General features: G+C 35.4%; 1 protein-coding gene across 1 annotated transcript; it reads right to left on the bottom strand.

The window, feature by feature from the left end:
* Positions 1-15,306: 15,306 nt before the first annotated feature.
* Positions 15,307-20,185, bottom strand: LOC139859344 (110 kDa U5 small nuclear ribonucleoprotein component CLO-like). The gene is made up of 8 exons (XM_071848137.1): positions 20,133-20,185; positions 19,470-19,668; positions 19,222-19,332; positions 18,926-19,132; positions 18,782-18,823; positions 18,566-18,684; positions 17,908-17,983; positions 15,307-15,333 (listed from the first exon to the last, which is right to left on the bottom strand). Exons 1-8 carry the CDS (start codon positions 20,183-20,185, stop codon positions 15,307-15,309), a joined length of 834 nt encoding a protein of 277 aa, XP_071704238.1.
* Between the last annotated feature and the right edge of the window lie 847 nt (positions 20,186-21,032).

The following is a 21,032-nucleotide window of genomic DNA, read 5'->3' as shown; positions in this document are numbered from 1 at the left end:
ATTATATTATCATGATATTATCATGTATGAATATCTCTTAATATGATATATATACATTAAATGTCTTTACAACGATAATCGTTACATATATGTCTCGTTTAAAAATCATTAAGTTAGTAGTCTTGTTTTTACATATGTAGTTCATTGTTAATATACTTAATGATATGTTTACTTATCATAGTATCATGTTAACTATATATATATCCATATATATGTCATCATATAGTTTTTACAAGTTTTAACATTCGTGAATCACCGGTCAACTTGGGTGGTCAATTGTCTATATGAAACATATTTCAATTAATCAAGTCTTAACAAGTTTGATTGCTTAACATGTTGGAAACATTTAATCATGTAAATATCAATCTCAATTAATATATATAAACATGGAAAAGTTCGGGTCACTACAACTACTGTGAGTATATAGTCCCATTTTTAAACTCTACAAATATTTTGGGATGAGAATACATGCATTTTATGTTTTACGCCATGGACACAAGTACTTAAAATATATTCTACGTTGAGTTGTACCACCTTGCATATCTTCCCTAATAGCTTGGTAACTAATATTTACATGTTGTAAGAACATGTAAGCGCGAATCCTATTGATAGATCTATCGGGTTTGACAACCCCAACCGGGCTAGTCGCTCTAGTATCGTAAACGGTTGCATAGTACTTCATTTTTACTACACTTGGTACAGTGTAGGGAGATTTCATAATAAAGAGAATATGCCACATTAATGGTTAAGTATGGTTACCGAAGCGCTCAACAACTTATAGAATATCTTTATTGAAATGTTTGTAACTATGAAATCTTGTGGTCTATATTTATATCGATGCTAGCTTTAAACCTATATATCTCACCAACCTTTGTGTTGACTGTTTAAGCATGTTTATTCTCAGGTCCTTAAGAAAGTCTTCCGCTGTCGCATTATCTGAGCAAGCTTTGCATGGAGTCTCATGCTTTTGTTTAAAAGAGGGTTGCATTCAATAAAACTTTGGTCATGTATTATATTCGACTGTTATGTCACCTTTGTAATATTTGAAAATCGATGTATCATGGGGATTATTTTGTAAATATTCGCCCATATGTTTGAAACTCGTATTATGTATAATAATGATGTGATTTTTATGAAACGAATGCAATATTTTCTAAAACGTATTATATAGAGGTCAAATATCTCGCTATGTGACCAATGAATAACGTACTGCGTTTATAGTAATATGGGCGGGTCGTTTCATTTTGCTAAGTAGAAATTTATGAGCATTCAAAAATCCTAAAGGCAGAATAGTAAAAGTAGAAGTGGAAAAGTGTGGGTCGTTATAAGAATTACGAGCGTTTACCATTTTGTAAACATAATCAAAAGTCAATACGAATGATATATGACCAGAATCCTAAGCACTAAGTTCTAAATCATAAACTCTAAACCGTTCGTGTTAAAAATTCAATCTTGACCCTAATTTCTAAACCTTAATTTTTAAACCCTAAAAAAACTCAGAAACAGAAAATTCAATGCGATTGCAATGAATGTTATCATTTATTTCTTTGAGCGTTTTCCGTCAAAATAATAACATTCATCGCGAAGTGTCTTTTTTAAATCTTCATATTTTCATGTGATCTTAATGTTCGACAAAAAGTTTCAAACAAAAAAATAACTTCTCTTCTCTCAAAAAAGTGCTTCCCTCCTGATTAAATCTAATTATTATTATTGTTTTTATTATTATTATTATTATTATTATTATTATTATTATTATTATTATTATTATATATATATATGTATATATGTATATATATATATATATATATATATATATATATATATATATATTGCTTTTCAATTTTATTATTAAAAAGTTTGTATTAATTGTCGATATACGTTTTGTTTTGTATTTTCCCAGTAACGCGGGGGACTTTTCTTCGCCCTTTTAAAATAAAAATGACTAGATAATAATAAAAAATGAATGATGTAGTGAAGGGAATAAAACCAATAAATTATTTATTAGTGATAAGAAAAAAATAAAAAATAAAAAGAAAATGGGTGGGTTATAAAAAAAATAGCTATTGATCATTTATTTTATTTTATGTTTTAGTATAGGTAACAATGTAATTTACTCATCAATGTAGTAACAAATTACATATAATAATAATTATTTTTTGACAAAATAACTGATAACATCAATAATGACGACGTGCAAAAGGGACTCTGTAATTACCTATCTTTTTTTGAAATGTAGAAAAGTTTAGTTGTTAGCAGAGTATTCACATATACGTTTACACTTCACATTGAGCATATATAAGTGTCACCTTTTAGTACACTAAAAGGGCAACTCACAACACCCTTTTCAGTTAGACCATATATAACCCTGTATGTGACGTCACAGACAGATTATATACTTTTTGGTCAAAAAGTACAATCTGCCTCTAACGTGGAGATGTCAGTTTCTGATCCAAAATAACCCTGACGCCCCAGTTCTGTGTCACCTGAATGTAGGTCCCACCTGTTTTATTATTTTTTTATTTGATATTAAATATGAATACAAAGTATTTTTTATAAAATAAAATGCATATCAAATATAAAAAACATCACAAATTAATATTTCATAAAATTCAACCATTACATAAATTATTGAGTTTGATGTGTTAAAAATGATAGGTTTTGATGGGTTTATATAGAAAAAAATATAAATAATTCAAATAAAATAAAAAAACCAAAACAAAACAAAAATCATTTGAATGAAAGTGTTAAAATGAGAGAAAATATTGAGTTTATGTGTTAAAAATGATAGGTTTTGATGGGTTATATATAAAAGAAAATAAATAATTTAAATAAAAAAAACAAAAACAAAACAAAAATAATTGAATGAAAGTGTTAAAATTAAAGAAAATATTGAGTTTGATGGGTTAAAAATGATGGGTTTAGATGGGTTTATGTAGAAAAGAATATAAATAATTTAAATAAATAAAGAAAACAAAAACAAAATAAAAATCATCAAAATACGTGGACCAATCAGATCAACTGACGCGTTTTGATTTTTCCGTGAGAAATGTGACTAACGCCCCGGTTTCGTCACCGGTGACGCCCCACTAGGGGCGTCAAGGGGCGTCACCCGTCGCCAGCATGTCTGACGGGACCCCTCTGACGCCGCGTTAAAATTGGTCTTAGGAGCCAAGTAATGGATTTATTCCATAATGCCAAAATCGTTCGCCTTAAGAGCTACCACAAAAAGTACCTCCAAGCAGGTAGCGACAAAGAATCCGTCTACCAACACCGTAAGGCCGAATCCAAGAACACTCGTTGGATGGTCGAGTTAGTCTCACAAGACTCGCCACTTGTTCGCCTCAAGTCTTGTTTCAACAAGTACTTAACTGCCTCTGACCAACCTTTTTTGCTCGGTGCGACGGGCTACAAAGTTACCCAAACGGCCCCACAGCCACTAGACTCGTCGGTCGAATGGGAGCCTAAATGGGAAGGGAATATGTTGATATTCAAGACAAAGCAGGGTCAGTACTTGAGGGCCAATACTGGACTTCCTCCTTGGAGAAACTCGGTCACATATGATATTCCTCTTCGAACGTCTAGCTGGGAGTGGATCCTCTGGGACGTTAAAATCCTCGTACAAACGGGCCCCGGATTACACCCGTCGTTGAGCCATCTTATATATACACACACACGGAGTATTAGAGGGGGAAGGAGGGGTTGTGACTTGTGACCCTCAATAAATTTGAAAATTACCAACGAAGCATTGCTTCAATGGTACCGCGGTTACACTTGTGTACTCGCAGGGCTAGAGGTCTCGGGTTCGAGCCTCGTCACCCGCTCTAGGAATTGAAATATATTCCTTGAAGGTGGCCCAAAGGGAAGGTTTTACCGACCCGCTCCGGGACTAAGATCCGGCCCGCCTGCCCCTCGGGTGTAACATCCCGCCTTTTTCCATTTACTTTTCCGTTATACTAATATAAAGTCCGTTATATGTTTATAACATCTCCCGTTGATAAGCGTTTTAAATTATCTCGTTTAGGTAATTCACGCACCCGAGCGAAAGTTGAGGGACTAAACTTGACAAGGGATCAAACCCTTGACTAGGTCAAAGGGTCAAACCCCAATTACCACCATTCAACCATCTCTCACTCTCTCTCTCTTTCTCTCTAGCAAGAACACACCCAATTTCCAAATTCATTCATTCATCATCTAAATCCGGATTAGGGAGCTAGCAACCAAATAAATTACATATTCGTGATCCTCTCTTCATCCTCTTCATTTTGGTACCAACTTCATCTCATTTGGGTAACTTTCTAAAATCACTAGATTTTGTGTTCTTGATGTTTTTAACTTATAAAAGTGTTAATTAGTGTCTATGGCTCAAGTCTAACATGAATATATGATTTATATGCTCGATCTCGTTGTTTTAGTGTAACTAGCATGAACTTGAATTTTGGTGTGTTGTTCTTGAATTTTGGATGATCATATGTTGTTAGATGTTAAAAGTTGATGTTTTAATTGTGTTACTAGCATCACTAGCTTCAATTTGATGTGTATGTTGCCTTAGAAAACTTCATGAACTTGATTATTGATTTTGGTGAATTTGGGTTAGGGTTTGATGAACTTGAAATGGACTTTTGATGCATTGAATGCCATGGATTATTATTAGTAAGTATTTAGTTGGATTGTATGCTTGATTACCTTCAAAACGGCATATCATATATGTGAATTGGTTTCCTGAAACTCAAAATGCGATTGATGAACTTGAAACTTTGAAAATGGACTTTTATTGTTCGCTTGATGAGATTTCGGCTATTGTAAATGATGTTATTGTTGGACCATAAGTGCTTAGTTGTATTCCTCGTCAAAATACCTTTCCAACGATATATGATAGGCATTATAAGTGTTTGCGGGTCAATTGTTGTGTTAGAATTGATTTTGGCTCGTGCATACTTGGGAAAAACAGAAACAGACCTGCACAGATGGTGGCGCGGCGCGCCCAATCCCCGCGCGGCGCGCAGATGTGCCTGGTCAGATTCTGACCTCCTCGTCCCATTTCACGTGAAATGTTTGATGACCTACGGACCTCCGATTCACATGAAACTTGTTTTAATACACTTGTATATGAATAATTAGCATAGAAAAATAGTCCGGGACCCGACCCGAACGTGTTGACTTTTTCGTTGACTTTGACCAAGTTTGACTTTTTGTCAAACTTAACCAATTAATTATGCAATCTTTCTAACATGATTCTATACTTGTATCTTGCATGAAACTTGACAATTTGACTCACATGCTTCATAATCGAGTCGTAACGAGCCATAGGACTAATTGAACATCCTTGACCTATCGTGTTTACCGTTATTGATACGACCTATTTGTTTAGGTCAAGACTAGCATTGTTCTTTGCACACGTTTACTTGTCGAAGTACTTTACTACTCGTGCACTCAAGGTGAGATCATAGTCCCACTTTTACTCTTTTTGAACTTACATTTGGGATGAGAAAACATAAACATTTCTTTACTAAGTGAACACAAGTACAGGAAAACAAACATTCTACATACGAGTTTAGAACAAAATCCTCAATTCGATTATCATTAGTTACACTTGCCGGGTGTAAGCGAGAACTTATGTTGTATGGATCCATATGGGTTTGACAAACCCTCATTCAAACGGTTCGCTACCGTTTACGAATGAAATATATTTTCGAGAAACAGTGTATGTTCTAGCACTAAGTGATGGGGTTCAATGGAAGGAAATGTTAAGCATTGATAATTGGGTGCTCGTGAAACAAACTTTTGGAATGTATTACTATTATTTCATTGATGCAAATCTTGTGGTTCACTTGTACTTACTTACTTAAACCTATGATTTCACCAACGTTTTCGTTGACAGATTTCTATGTTTTTCTCAGGTCCTTGAACGATACATGATACATGCTTCCGCTCATTATTTTGATACTTGCATTGGATGTCGAGTATACATGCATACATGGAGCATCTTTTGGATACTTTTAAATTGTGTCGCATAAGTTTCATTTGTACTTAAAACTTTGTATCGTAACTTGTGGTGGAACTATTCTTGTAAAACTTGAACAACCTTTACATTTGAAATGAATGCGACATATCTTTTGGTCAAACGTTGTTTTAAAGACTTATGACCACGTAACGGGACCTAAGTAGACGGCGCCGTCAATGACGATTTGGTCGGGTCGCTACAGATGGTATCAGAGCGTTGGTTGTAGGGATTTAGAGTTCATTAGTGTCAACCTCGAGTCATAGGGTACATTGGTGAGTCTAGACTACAACCGGCATATAGACTTGAAGTAGGAATTACTTGACTACTTGTGCATTTATACTCGAACGCTTCTACTCATATCTACTCTTAGTTCATCTTAATCTCATGTTGTTTAATTTGATTGACGCGCCACCTTGACTATATGAAATGATGTCGAATGCACATATGAATCAGGGTAATATAATTTCCGGGATTATATTACGGTGACTCATATGAACGTTCCGACATTATGACATAAAGAATTTAAGGCGAGTCGGAAAAAAAAAAAAAAAAAAAAAAAAAACTTCTCTTTATCTTTATTCTATATCACGGTTAGTATTATTGAGAATACTAATCAATGATATTCTTGTGTCTTGAAGGAACAATGGCTCCTCGTCGTGTACGCCGCAATGAAACTCCCGAACAAGCTCTCGAACGGATGATAGCCACCGCCGTAGATGCGGCCATGGCCGGTCACTCATCCAACAACAATAATAATAACAACCACAACAACAACAACAACAACAACAACAACAACAACAACAACAACAACAATGGAGCCGGAAACTCAAACGAGGGATGCTCCTATAAAGCTTTCATGGGGTGCAAACCTCACACTTTTGATGGAACCGGGGGACCGGTCGTGCTCACCCGATGGTTTGAGCAAACGGAAGCCGTCTTTAGCATAAGCGGTTGTCGGGACCAAGACAAGGTCAAATACTCCACTCACACTTTCTCCGGAATTGCTCTAACATGGTGGAACACCTATGTTCAATCGGTGGGTACCGATGAAGCTCATGCCCTCTCTTGGGCCGATCTAAAGGAAAAGATGATTGTTGAATATTTTCCGCGCGAAGAAACCCGAAAGCTTGAGGAAGAACTAAGAGCTTTGAAAGCGGTCGGAAACGATCTTAAAGCTTATAATCAACGCTTCGCCGAACTATCCTTGATGTGTCCTAATCTTGTTAACCCCGAATCTCAAAGGATTGAGCTCTACATGCTCGGTCTTCCAAAAAGCATCAAACAAGGGGTGATGTCATCTAAACCCACTACTCATCAAGCCGCTATGAACATGGCTCGCCAACTAATTGAAACGGTTGACGAAATCGTAGTTCCGGCACCTAAGGCCGAGGATAAATCGGGCGGCAACAAAAGAAAATGGGAACCCTCCCAATCAAACAACAACAACTTTACTAAGAAGCCTTACACCTCCGACGGCAAGAAAGGTTATGCCGGGAACCTACCTCTTTGCAACAAATGCAACAAACATCACTTTGGCGAATGTAGTAAGTTAATTTGCCACCGGTGCCAAGGAGTTGGTCATAAGGCCAACGATTGTAAAAGTGCCACTCCCGTCGCTCGAAAGTGGCCCAATGCACCAAAGACGGGCACTTGTTACGAATGTGGCAAAACGGGTCATTATAGAAATGCATGCCCAAAGAAGAAAGATAACCCCAATACGCGCGGCCGAGCTTTCAACATCAACACCGAGGAAGCCCGGGATGACACTGAACTAGTCACGGGTACGTTTCTTCTCAACAATTCTTATGTCTCTTGCTTATTCGATTCAGGTGCCGATAAATGCTTTGTATCCAAGACTTTGACTCATTCTTTTAGCACTCCACCTCTTCCATTAGATACCACTTATACCATTGAAGTGGCTAACGGGAAACTATTAAGTGCCGACACATATTACCGGGGGTGTACGATAAACATTTTGGGTAAAGAATTTGAAATTGATTTGATACCCATGGAACTAGGAAGCTTTGATGTAATAATCGGTATGAATTGGTTAGTCAAAACGAAATCTCACATTCTTTGTGATCTTAACGCAATCCGAATTCCTATCGAGAATGGTGAACCTTTGATCGTCTATGGCGATAAGAGTTGCACCGGACTCAACCTCGTTTCGTGTGTTAAAGTTAGAAAACTACTCCGTAAGGGTTGTTTTGCGATCCTTGCTCACGTTAAGAAAGTCGAGTCCGATGAGAAGCACATCGATGATGTGCCAATTGTTAGTGACTATTCCGATGTATTTCCCGACGAATTGCCGGGTCTTCCGCCTCATCGACCGGTTGAATTCCAAATCGATCTTATTCCGGGAGCCGCACCCGTAGCGCGTGCACCATATAGACTCGCTCCATCTGAAATGCAAGAATTGCAAAGTCAAATCCAAGAACTACTTGATCGTGGTTTTATCCAACCTAGCCATTCACCTTGGGGTGCTCCGATTTTGTTTGTTAAAAAGAAAGACGGATCCCTACGAATGTGCATTGATTATCGTGAACTAAATAAATTGACGGTTAAGAACCGATATCCTCTTCCTCGCATCGATGACCTCTTTGATCAACTACAAGGGTCTTGTGTATATTCGAAAATCGATCTCCGCTCGGGTTATCATCAATTGAGGGTTAAGGGGGAAGATGTCTCCAAAACCGCTTTTCGAACTCGTTATGGTAGTTATGAATTCCTTGTCATGCCATTTGGTCTCACTAACGCACCGGCGGTGTTCATGGATCTTATGAACCGTGTGTGCAAACCGTATCTCGATAAATTCGTTATTGTATTCATCGATGACATATTGATCTATTCTAAAAATGAAGAAGAGCACGAACAACATCTCCGACTTGTGCTTGAACTTTTAAGACAAGAACAACTCTATGCCAAATTCTCCAAGTGTGAATTTTGGTTAAAGGAAGTTCAATTTCTTGGTCATGTTGTAAGTGACCAAGGTATTAAAGTCGATCCAACGAAAATCGAAGCCATTAGCAAATGGGAGACTCCTACTACTCCTACTCACATTCGTCAATTTTTGGGTCTCGCCGGGTACTATCGTAGATTCATCGAAAACTTCTCTTTGGTTGCACGTCCTCTAACCGCATTGACTCACAAGGGAAAGAAATTCATCTGGGCGACCGAACATGAATCCGCATTCCAAATCTTGAAAACGAAGCTAACCACCGCTCCTATCTTGTCACTTCCCGAAGGCAATGATGACTTTGTTGTATATTGTGATGCCTCGAAACATGGTTTTGGGTGTGTATTGATGCAACGAACGAAAGTCATTGCTTATGCTTCTCGCCAACTCAAAATTCATGAACGAAACTACACGACGCATGATCTCGAACTCGGAGCCGTTGTCTTTGCACTTAAAATGTGGAGACACTATCTTTATGGAACCAAGAGTACTATCTTTACCGACCACAAAAGCCTCCAACACATTTTCGATCAAAAGCAACTAAACATGAGACAACGAAGGTGGATTGAAACCTTAAACGATTACGATTGCGAGCTTCGTTACCATCCCGGGAAGGCAAATGTAGTAGCCGATGCCTTAAGTCGAAAAGAAAGAGCGGTGCCTCTTCGTGTCCGAGCCTTAAACATCACCATCCACACAAACCTCAATAGCCAAATTCGGGTAGCCCAAGATGAGGCTCTCAAGGATGAAAACATCTCTCTCGAACACTTGAACGTCCTCACCTCTCGATTCGAAGTTAAAGAAACCGGACTCCGATATTTCGCCGGAAGGATTTGGGTGCCTAGTTATGGGGACCTACGAAGCCTTATTTTAGATGAAGCCCATAAGTCACGATACTCGATTCACCCCGGTGCCAATAAGATGTACCACGACCTTAAACAGCTATATTGGTGGCCGAACATCAAAAGGGACGTAGCTACTTATGTTTCCAAGTGTTTAACATGTTCCAAAGTCAAAGCCGAACACCAAAGACCGTCCGGACTACTTCGACAACCCGAGATCCCGCAATGGAAGTGGGAAAGGATAACGATGGATTTTATCACCAAACTACCAAAAACGACGGGCGGTTATGATACCATTTGGGTTATTGTTGACCGTCTCACCAAATCCGCACACTTCCTTGCCATGAAAGAAACGGACAAAATGGAGAAACTTGCACAACTTTACATTAAGGAGATCGTAGCCCGACACGGTGTACCTTTATCGATTATCTCCGACCGAGATGGCCGTTTCGTTTCTAGATTTTGGCGTACATTGCAAGAAGCGTTGGGAACGCGTTTAGACATGAGCACCGCATATCATCCTCAAACCGATGGACAAAGCGAACGTACAATTCAAACCTTAGAGGACATGTTACGAGCTTGCGTGGTTGATTTTGGAAAAGCTTGGGACAAGCACTTACCTCTCGCCGAGTTCTCTTACAACAATAGTTATCACGCGAGTATTAAAGCCGCACCTTTTGAAGCGCTATATGGCCGCAAATGTCGTTCACCTCTTTGTTGGGCCGAGGTAGGCGACGTGCAAATCACCGGACCCGAACTCATTCACGAAACCACCGAGAAAATCGTTCAAATCCGAGATAGGCTTAGGACGGCCCGAAGTCGTCAAAAGAGCTATACCGACAAACGACGCAACGATCTTGAATTTCAAGTCGGTGACCGAGTAATGTTAAAAGTCGCACCTTGGAAGGGTGTAATCCGTTTTGGGAAACGCGGGAAGCTAAATCCGCGGTATATTGGTCCTTTCGAAATCTTGGAGCGTATTGGAACCGTTGCTTATCGTTTAGATCTTCCGCCTCAATTGAACTCCGTTCATCCTACCTTCCATGTATCTAACTTGAAAAAGTGTCTTGCCGAACCCGATATCGTCATCCCTCTCGAAGAACTTACTATTGATGACAAACTTCATTTTGTGGAGGAACCGGTTGAAATTGTGGACACCTCCGTCAAGACATTGAAACAAAGCCGAATCCCGATTGTCAAGGTTCGTTGGAATGCCAAAAGAGGACCCGAGTTTACTTGGGAAAGACAAGATCAAATGCAAAGGAAGTATCCTCATCTATTTGTGAATTCAGAAACGCAAGATCTCGAGGAAGAAACAACGACTACTACGCCTACTTAAATTTCGGGACGAAATTTCTTTTAAGGAGTAGGTAATGTAACATCCCGCCTTTTTCCATTTACTTTTCCGTTATACTAATATAAAGTCCGTTATATGTTTATAACATCTCCCGTTGATAAGCGTTTTAAATTATCTCGTTTAGGTAATTCACGCACCCGAGCGAAAGTTGAGGGACTAAACTTGATAAGGGATCAAACCCTTGACTAGGTCAAAGGGTCAAACCCCAATTACCACCATTCAACCATCTCTCACTCTCTCTCTCTTTCTCTCTAGCAAGAACACACCCAATTTCCAAATTCATTCATTCATCATCTAAATCTGGATTAGGGAGCTAGCAACCAAATAAATTACATATTCGTGATCCTCTCTTCATCCTCTTCATTTTGGTACCAACTTCATCTCATTTGGGTAACTTTCTAAAATCACTAGATTTTGTGTTCTTGATGTTTTTAACTTATAAAAGTGTTAATTAGTGTCTATGGCTCAAGTCTAACATGAATATATGATTTATATGCTCGATCTCGTTGTTTTAGTGTAACTAGCATGAACTTGAATTTTGGTGTGTTGTTCTTGAATTTTGGATGATCATATGTTGTTAGATGTTAAAAGTTGATGTTTTAATTGTGTTACTAGCATCACTAGCTTCAATTTGATGTGTATGTTGCCTTAGAAAACTTCATGAACTTGATTATTGATTTTGGTGAATTTGGGTTAGGGTTTGATGAACTTGAAATGGACTTTTGATGCATTGAATGCCATGGATTATTATTAGTAAGTATTTAGTTGGATTGTATGCTTGATTACCTTCAAAACGGCATATCATATGTGTGAATTGGTTTCCCGAAACTCAAAATGCGATTGATGAACTTGAAACTTTGAAAATGGACTTTTATTGTTCGCTTGATGAGATTTCGGCTATTGTAAATGATGTTATTGTTGGACCATAAGTGCTTAGTTGTATTCCTCGTCAAAATACCTTTCCAACGATATATGATAGGCATTATAAGTGTTTGCGGGTCAATTGTTGTGTTAGAATTGATTTTTGCTCGTGCATACTTGGGAAAAACAGAAACAGACCTGCACAGATGGTGGCGCGGCGCGCCCAATCCCCGCGCGGCGCGCAGATGTGCCTGGTCAGATTCTGACCTCCTCGTCCCATTTCACGTGAAATGTTTGATGACCTACGGACCTCCGATTCACATGAAACTTGTTTTAATACACTTGTATATGAATAATTAGCATAGAAAAATAGTCCGGGACCCGACCCGAACGTGTTGACTTTTTCGTTGACTTTGACCAAGTTTGACTTTTTGTCAAACTTAACCAATTAATTATGCAATCTTTCTAACATGATTCTATACTTGTATCTTGCATGAAACTTGACAATTTGACTCACATGCTTCATAATCGAGTCGTAACGAGCCATAGGACTAATTGAACATCCTTGACCTATCGTGTTTACCGTTATTGATACGACCTATTTGTTTAGGTCAAGACCAGCATTGTTCTTTGCACACGTTTACTTGTCGAAGTACTTTACTACTCGTGCACTCAAGGTGAGATCATAGTCCCACTTTTACTCTTTTTGAACTTACATTTGGGATGAGAAAACATAAACATTTCTTTACTAAGTGAACACAAGTACAGGAAAACAAACATTCTACATACGAGTTTAGAACAAAATCCTCAATTCGATTATCATTAGTTACACTTGCCGGGTGTAAGCGAGAACTTATGTTGTATGGATCCATATGGGTTTGACAAACCCTCATTCAAACGGTTCGCTACCGTTTACGAATGAAATATATTTTCGAGAAACAGTGTATGTTCTAGCACTAAGTGATGGGGTTCAATGGAAGGAAATGTTAAGCATTGATAATTGGGTGCTCGTGAAACAAACTTTTGGAATGTATTACTATTATTTCATTGATGCAAATCTTGTGGTTCACTTGTACTTACTTACTTAAACCTATGATTTCACCAACGTTTTCGTTGACAGATTTCTATGTTTTTCTCAGGTCCTTGAACGATACATGATACATGCTTCCGCTCATTATTTTGATACTTGCATTGGATGTCGAGTATACATGCATACATGGAGCGTCTTTTGGATACTTTTAAATTGTGTCGCATAAGTTTCATTTGTACTTAAAACTTTGTATCGTAACTTGTGGTGGAACTATTCTTGTAAAACTTGAACAACCTTTACATTTGAAATGAATGCGACATATCTTTTGGTCAAACGTTGTTTTAAAGACTTATGACCACGTAACGGGACCTAAGTAGACGGCGCCGTCAATGACGATTTGGTCGGGTCGCTACATCGGGATGGTTAAAGGGTCGGATCCTCAGAGTGTGGTTCGGGTTTCCTGCCCGAAAGCGCGTGTGTGTGTGCAAATGATGACTAGGCTTCGGTCCGGACTGATGCAAGCTTGCCTTTCAAAAAAAAAAAAATTTGAAAATTTTAAACTTTTAAATTACGAGCGTTTAACATTTACATAATCAAAAGTCAATACAATATATGACCAAAACGGTTGTAGGTCTCCAAAGCTGTAATATCAATCAAAAGTTTAATTTTTTTTACTCTCTCGGACATGAATTAAATTTTAAACTAAGTTTCAAAATTATATGAAATCATCCTAGATAATTATTAGATATTAGTATATTTAAAAGTTGTAAAGAGCATAATTCAATAAAAATGAGGTAGTAAGATCGCACGTTGAAACGATGGGTAATAAACTCTTTTTTGTATGTATCAAATTAGTTGTCATAACTCTACTAAAGTCTTAACAAAAATATTTACAATAAATGGTAGTAAAAAAATAGTAACTATATATTCTTATTCTTATTTTTATATTATATTATTTTATTTTATTATTTTATTATTATTATTATTATTATATTACACTATAATTGAATAGGTTACGAATAGTAGATGATTACAAGCAAAAATACATGAACTACAAGCAATGATCTAACAAATATCAAATCTAATTTACTTTAACTCACATCTAATACAGTAATGCATGTGAGAACCTAAGTTTTATATTATTATTATTATTACCTATAGTATACTATTTTTTTAGAACGCAATTTATTTATATTATATTATATTATATTACATTATTTTATATTATTATATTATATTATATTATATTATATTTTATTATATTACACTATTAACGATTAGGTTATGAATAGTAGATGATTACAAGCAAAAATACATAAAGTACAAGCAATGATCTAACATATATAAAATCTAATTTACTTTAACTCACATCTAACACAGTAATGCATGTGAGAACCTAAGTTTTATATTATTACTAGTTAAAGACCCGCGGTTTCGCGAGATTTTTAAAGGGTCAAATGATTTAAAATATAAAATTAAATATATAAATTAATAAAATATTATTATGTTTAGATGAACATTAAACCAAATGCTTTTTAAAGGCTTGAAATTAAAGTTTCAAAATACACTAACGAACTATTATTAAATCTATGATGAACATTAAACCAAATGTTTTATAGGGTTTCAAATTTTTTAAGTTTCAAAATATACTAACGAATAAATAAAAAAACAAAATTTTAATTAAAATTAAATAAATCATCTCCGATATCTTGATGTAGTTTTAGGCGATTGAATTAAGAATTTTGGATGGTTAGCTCGGATCTTCGTTGTAATTTTTCACATATTCGACAATGTAGTTATTCTTGTTAGATGATCATGAATTGTGAATAATGTCATAACTCTTTGTTTTGTTGTTAATACTTTGTGGATCACTGAGAAAGTCTTATGTACTAATTCGTCAGCCAATAATGAGTTGTAACATTATATTTATAATAAAATGCATAATGTTGTAATATTTTTTTAATTATTTAGAAGATGTATGAAGTTTATGATTTAATATACCTCATCCATAAAGTTTTGCAAAATAGTGAGCTTTTCAACTAAAAATGACAATAACTCTTTGTCTTGTAGAAGTTCGTTTTTTAGTTGTATTTTCTTGTTCAGTTGTATAACGTTTTCTTCCATCTTAATGAAGTACGTCTACAATAAAAAAAATATAATTGTACGCTAATTATAACAGTTTGAAATTAACAATTACTCTTGTCATTCTAACAATTGGAACCTTTTTTTTTTTTTTTTTTTTTTTTGAAAACTGCTTCTCTATTCTTTGCCTTTTTTCTTTTCTTTCTGCAAATTTAAAAAAAAAAAAAAATAACATATAACTTATATTTAACTCATATAAATATTGTTAGAAAACATTATTTCAATTTTTGTAATCTCATACTTTATAAGTTAATATAACATATGTATTATTAGTGCTTTGACCTTTCAGAACTTCTACCAGAATAAATATTGTGCATATATCTCTCGCCTCCTACATATTATGTACTAATATTCCTCCTACCGATCTTAATTTTCTGCCGGCAATTCAATCAACGTATCTCACTCCCTAAACACTAAACCCTAAATCTAAACCTTAAACATACTAAACTCTAAACCCTAAACCCTAAACAATAAACCCTATACCCTAAACCCTAAACTATAAATTCTAAATCCAAACCCTAAACCCTAACCTGTAAACCCTAAACCCTATACACTAAACTCTAAACCCTAAACCCTATATCTAAACTCTAAACCCTAAACCAACCTGAAACCCTAAACCCTAAACCAACCCGAAACCCTAAACCACCAACCCTTTACCCTACACACTAAACCTTAAACCTTAAACAGTAAACCCTAAACTCTAAACCCTAAATCCTATACCCTATACCCTAAACCTTAAATTCTAAAATCTAAATTCTAAACCCTAAACCTTAAACCATATATACCTTAAACCCTATACATTATATCACAAACTCCTAAACCCTAAACCCTAAATCCAATACACTAAACCCTAAACCCTACTATACTCTAAACCATAAGTTGTAAAAACTAACCCTATACCCCAAACCCTAAACCATAAATTCTAAAATCTAAACCTTAAAGTCTAAACCATAAACCCTAACACTAAACCCTAAACCATATACACTAAACTCTAAACCCTAAACCATATATCTAAACCCTCAACCCTATATCAACCATAAACCCTAGACCACTAACCCTTAACCCTACGCACTAAACCCTAAACCCAAAACTCTATACCCTAAACCCTAAACCATAAATTCTAAAATCTAAACCCTAAACCCTAAACTATAAAACCTAAACCCTATGCACTAAACCCTAACCCCTATATCTAAACCCTAAACTATAAATTCTAAAATCTAAACCTTAAACCTTAAAGTTCAAACCATAAACCCTAAACACTAAACCCTAAACCCTATACACTAAACTCTAAACCCTAAATCCTATATCTAAACCCTAAACCCTACACCCTGAACCCTAAATCAACCCTAGGCTCTAAACCACCAACCCTTAACCCTACACACTAAACCCTAAACCCTAAACCGTAAGCCCTATACCCTAAACCCTATACCCTAAATTCTAAAATCTAAACCCTAAACCCTATACACTAAACCCTATATCTAAACCCTAAATAATAAACCATAAACCATAAAACCCTAAACTCTAAACCTTAAACTCTATACCATAAATTTTAAAAACTAAACCCTAAACTCTAAACCCTAAACCCTTAACCCTAAACCCTAAACACTAAACCGTAAACCCTATACACTAAACCCTATACACTAAACCCTAAACCCTATATCTAAACCTTAAACAATAAACCATAAACCATAAAACCCTAAACTCTAAACCTTAAACTCTATACCATAAATTCTAAAAACTAAACCCTAAACTCTAAACCCTAAACCCTTAACCCTAAACACTAAACCGTAAACCATATACACTAAACCCTAAACCCTAAATCCTAAACCCCAAAGCATAAATTCTAAAATCTTAACCCTAAACCCTAAATCTTAAACTGTAAACCATAAATCGTAAACCCTAAATAGCAATTCCTAAACCTTAAACCATTAACTCTCAACGTTAATCCTTTTTATCCATTAAGCTTATATTAGTTATCAAAATGAATTTAGGTTATACTATAAGTATATATAATTAGACATGTTCAAAAAATATTCAAAGGACATTTAACCATAGAACATTTACATCTCAATCATATACGTCACAAAACTTTCTTATAAACAACATTCTTAGTGGTATTTGAATCATTCTCATCGTCATCCAATATGATTAGTTTTAATCCATTTTTGGTAGTCAAATACGCATGTCTGCAATGAATGTTTATTCATTTTATTGAAAGAAGTAAATACATATTAATAGTTTTTGTAATATGATGTATATGCTACATGACAAATGTAATGTGTCATTATAATTTTTTTTTTATTTTTTGTTGCCATCACATTGTAGAATGCTTTAAAAGAGAATAATTATTAGGTAATAATTAACAACTTTACAACATTGATTTTTTAGTTGTAGTAGTGAAACCCACATATACAAATTTTGTAAAGAATATTGTTTGTAGATGTCGCATCCAGAGGACTTGGCTTGACTCCTATATCTCTGACATATATCATCAATTACAACCTAGCCAAAATTTAAAGAAACACAATATTAGTGTTGCATATTGTATATGAAAGCAAGCATTAATAACAAACGTAAAGTTCCAACGATAATACATACCATTCTCATGTTGCCATCATCGACTTGGCATGGGTTTATAATTTATTTTGGTCATCTTCCTAACTACATTTTGTGTATGATTTGCACAAAGACTAACATATACTTTTGCCAAGCACTAACTGAATGCAGTTTACTACTAACTGCATTGAATTGTTTCTCTATGTTACCAGCCCACTTGATCCGTCCAGATTGCCACCTACACAACATACAAAAGAAGATTTGTAAACAAAGGCAGTACATAACATACCTTACTAAATTCACTAATTGCAAAAATTGTTGGAATCATCTTGTAAGTACCTCAAATGGATAAGCTCCCACAAAAATTACGTATAATGTTACACCACAATAACACACATCCTGATCTGCAAACACAACATAAAAGTCATGCTACATATATGTTACATGTATTGCATGTCTGCAACGATTTTTTATTCATTTTATTGAAAGAAGTAAATACATATTAATAGTTTTTGTAATATGATGTATTACATATGATCAACACCATCAATAATGGATACATTAACGATCCATAAGCGACATGAAAATTGCCAAAATCATTCAATAACAAATAAAAAGATAAATAATTCTTAACAGAAATTGTTTAAACAGTGACTAAAATCTCATGATAGCAACAGTTTTATAAAATTTTCAAATGGTGAATCGAGTTCTTAACGTGACGTTGTAGATTACAACTTCTCTATTTTGAAGGTAGTTTATTCAAATACAATATAAAACTGGATGATCAATTTATAAAACCGGATATAAAGCGAACACTTACTCGACCTCTACTTGTGACCAATCCCTTGACGTAGCTACGACAATCGAAAACTCCCGGTGTTGAGTGCCACCAAAAACCATAAACTCGGGGTACCAACAGAAGCATTTGCATAATGCAAGCTGCAAATTTCCCAAAAATTATTCAATGATTTTGTAAACAAAATTTATAAGTATGATTGAAAATATTCACGAACTATGAATAGAGATATGTCATAGCCTCATCAAAGAACTTATTAATACTCACATCCTCACTCATTCCCTATTAATAAAACCAACAGAGAAAATCAAAAGCTATTTCTATTTTTTTAGCTAAAATAAAATGACTTTAAAAAGACACAAAATGAATGAAAAGATGGTGTACCTTTCTACGCCTTGTTTTCACCATAAACTCACGTGCAAGGTATTGAATTGGTGCAGGCTCAAGTGGTCTTAATACAATTCTTTTATCCAACGGATCACCAGGAACGATGGCCCAATGATCAAAAGCCGATAGAGCAAATGCCTGCCCTTGTGTATGATACCGCAAATCCGTCTCAAAATTGAACGATTCAATAACTGGTAGAAACGCCTTAAAATTCACGTTAATTTCAAATACATTAGTACAATTCAACACGCCAACATCATACATACAGAAACATAAAATTCAACACATAAAACCTTGACTATGTAGGATGGTGTTCCTGGTTGAGGGACATCAGCAATTATATGCCCACGTCTTCGTGATAACACCGTGTATATAGCAGAAACATAATCTATAGGTGTTTGTATCTGAAATTTAAATAGACAAGGAAGTTATTCGAGAGTAAACAAATGCTAAACTTTACCAAACATTAAAGTACAAGGAGAATCCTAAAAGATTTAGTTATTTAACAAGAATAGTTAAAATAAGGTTACATGGTTCTTACCTCGACATAGTAAACAGGCTCCATAAGAGGTGGTTTTGCCATGAGAAAAGCTGAATAAGCCACACGACGAGCAGTTGGAATGATTTGACCAGTTCCACAATGTAGTGGCTCTGGTGCAATTTTCGCATCCAAGAATTTAAACTTAACGTTCCTGATTGGCTCGTCGCAAAGCGGGCCCTCACGTGCACCCCATTGGAATCTGTTAGAAGTTTATATTAGTTCAAAATCATAAGCAAAAAAAATTTCATAATTTATTCATTCCAGATGTAGTCAGACTTATCTTCATGTTTCCTTCATTATATATAGGTAATACATGTTATAGCCTATATCATTTCAAGGGAAAAGTTTTCTGATATACTATATGTTTTCATTACTACGTTTATTGTAAAACAATGCCTATATCTTATCATAATGCTTATAACTTCGAAAAGAATGGAACCAAGTGTATACAACATCAACACAGTAATGATAATAACAAACCAAAATAATTGCAACAATATTGCCACTTCTTCAAAATCCAGATATTTGCACATACGACTATGAACTTACTCTTAGCATAACACTGTGCACTTATCGCGTGCAACCATGTATCAAATAAAGATCATGACAAGGTTTTAACTAATCATACAATAAAAATCTTTAAGAAATCAATATTATTATTACCTAAATTGTATTTTTATAGGAAACAGATGACAACCAGAATGGGACAACCACATTGTTATCGAACGTGTCTATAGCTTGCCTGCCCTTTATTATTTTCTAATTACGACTTCCACAACTGCTGTTTTGAATTGGTGTGCTTGTTGGTGTCTTTTGATATGCAATCGAATTATTATCACGATGATTCCGAAGTATTTATTATCGATTTTGACGATGTGATTTTCATTTTCACCCACCTATATATATATAGAAACAAAAGTTAGATATTATTGATGAGAAAATAGCACAATTACGGCTTGTATATATATAAACCCCAAACCCTAAATCCTAAACTCTAAACCTTTCGTGTTAAGAATCAAAGAGGATAAGATCACACGTACCCGTCCTGTCATGCACACGAAGCGCAAGTCGTATTCTGCATTTCAGTTACGAATGTTAGATAACAGAATGTTGTACAGTACGTGTTAAATACTTTTTGTAAATTTTCAATACATATACACTGTTTGTTAACAGATTTTTCATCCTTTAATATTCGCCGAGGGTAGACATCAATGACTACTTTGTGGTTACGATACTCAGATTGTTTTTCCTCGACATAAAAATATTGTTGTATCACATTCTTGTTGTACTGTCTGCGGGTAAAGCTAAACACCTATCATTCCCTGCAAGTCTGCTCACTGTTCCCGAACCACAGAAGTGCATGGCTAGTCATTGAATATGTTACTAATTTTGATTATGATACTAACAATTAGCATATGATGACTGATCAACAAATGAAACCATAGGAGCATTACTATTAACAATATGAAATAGACAAAACCATACATTATAGGGCATACTGTGATGACCCGGGAATTTCCGACTAAATTTAAACTTAATCTTGATATGATTTCGACACGATAA

This window comes from Rutidosis leptorrhynchoides, chromosome 7, assembly GCF_046630445.1.
Source record: "Rutidosis leptorrhynchoides isolate AG116_Rl617_1_P2 chromosome 7, CSIRO_AGI_Rlap_v1, whole genome shotgun sequence".
NCBI classification, from domain to species: domain Eukaryota; kingdom Viridiplantae; phylum Streptophyta; class Magnoliopsida; order Asterales; family Asteraceae; genus Rutidosis; species Rutidosis leptorrhynchoides.
This window is presented reverse-complemented; position numbering and strand designations above follow the sequence as displayed.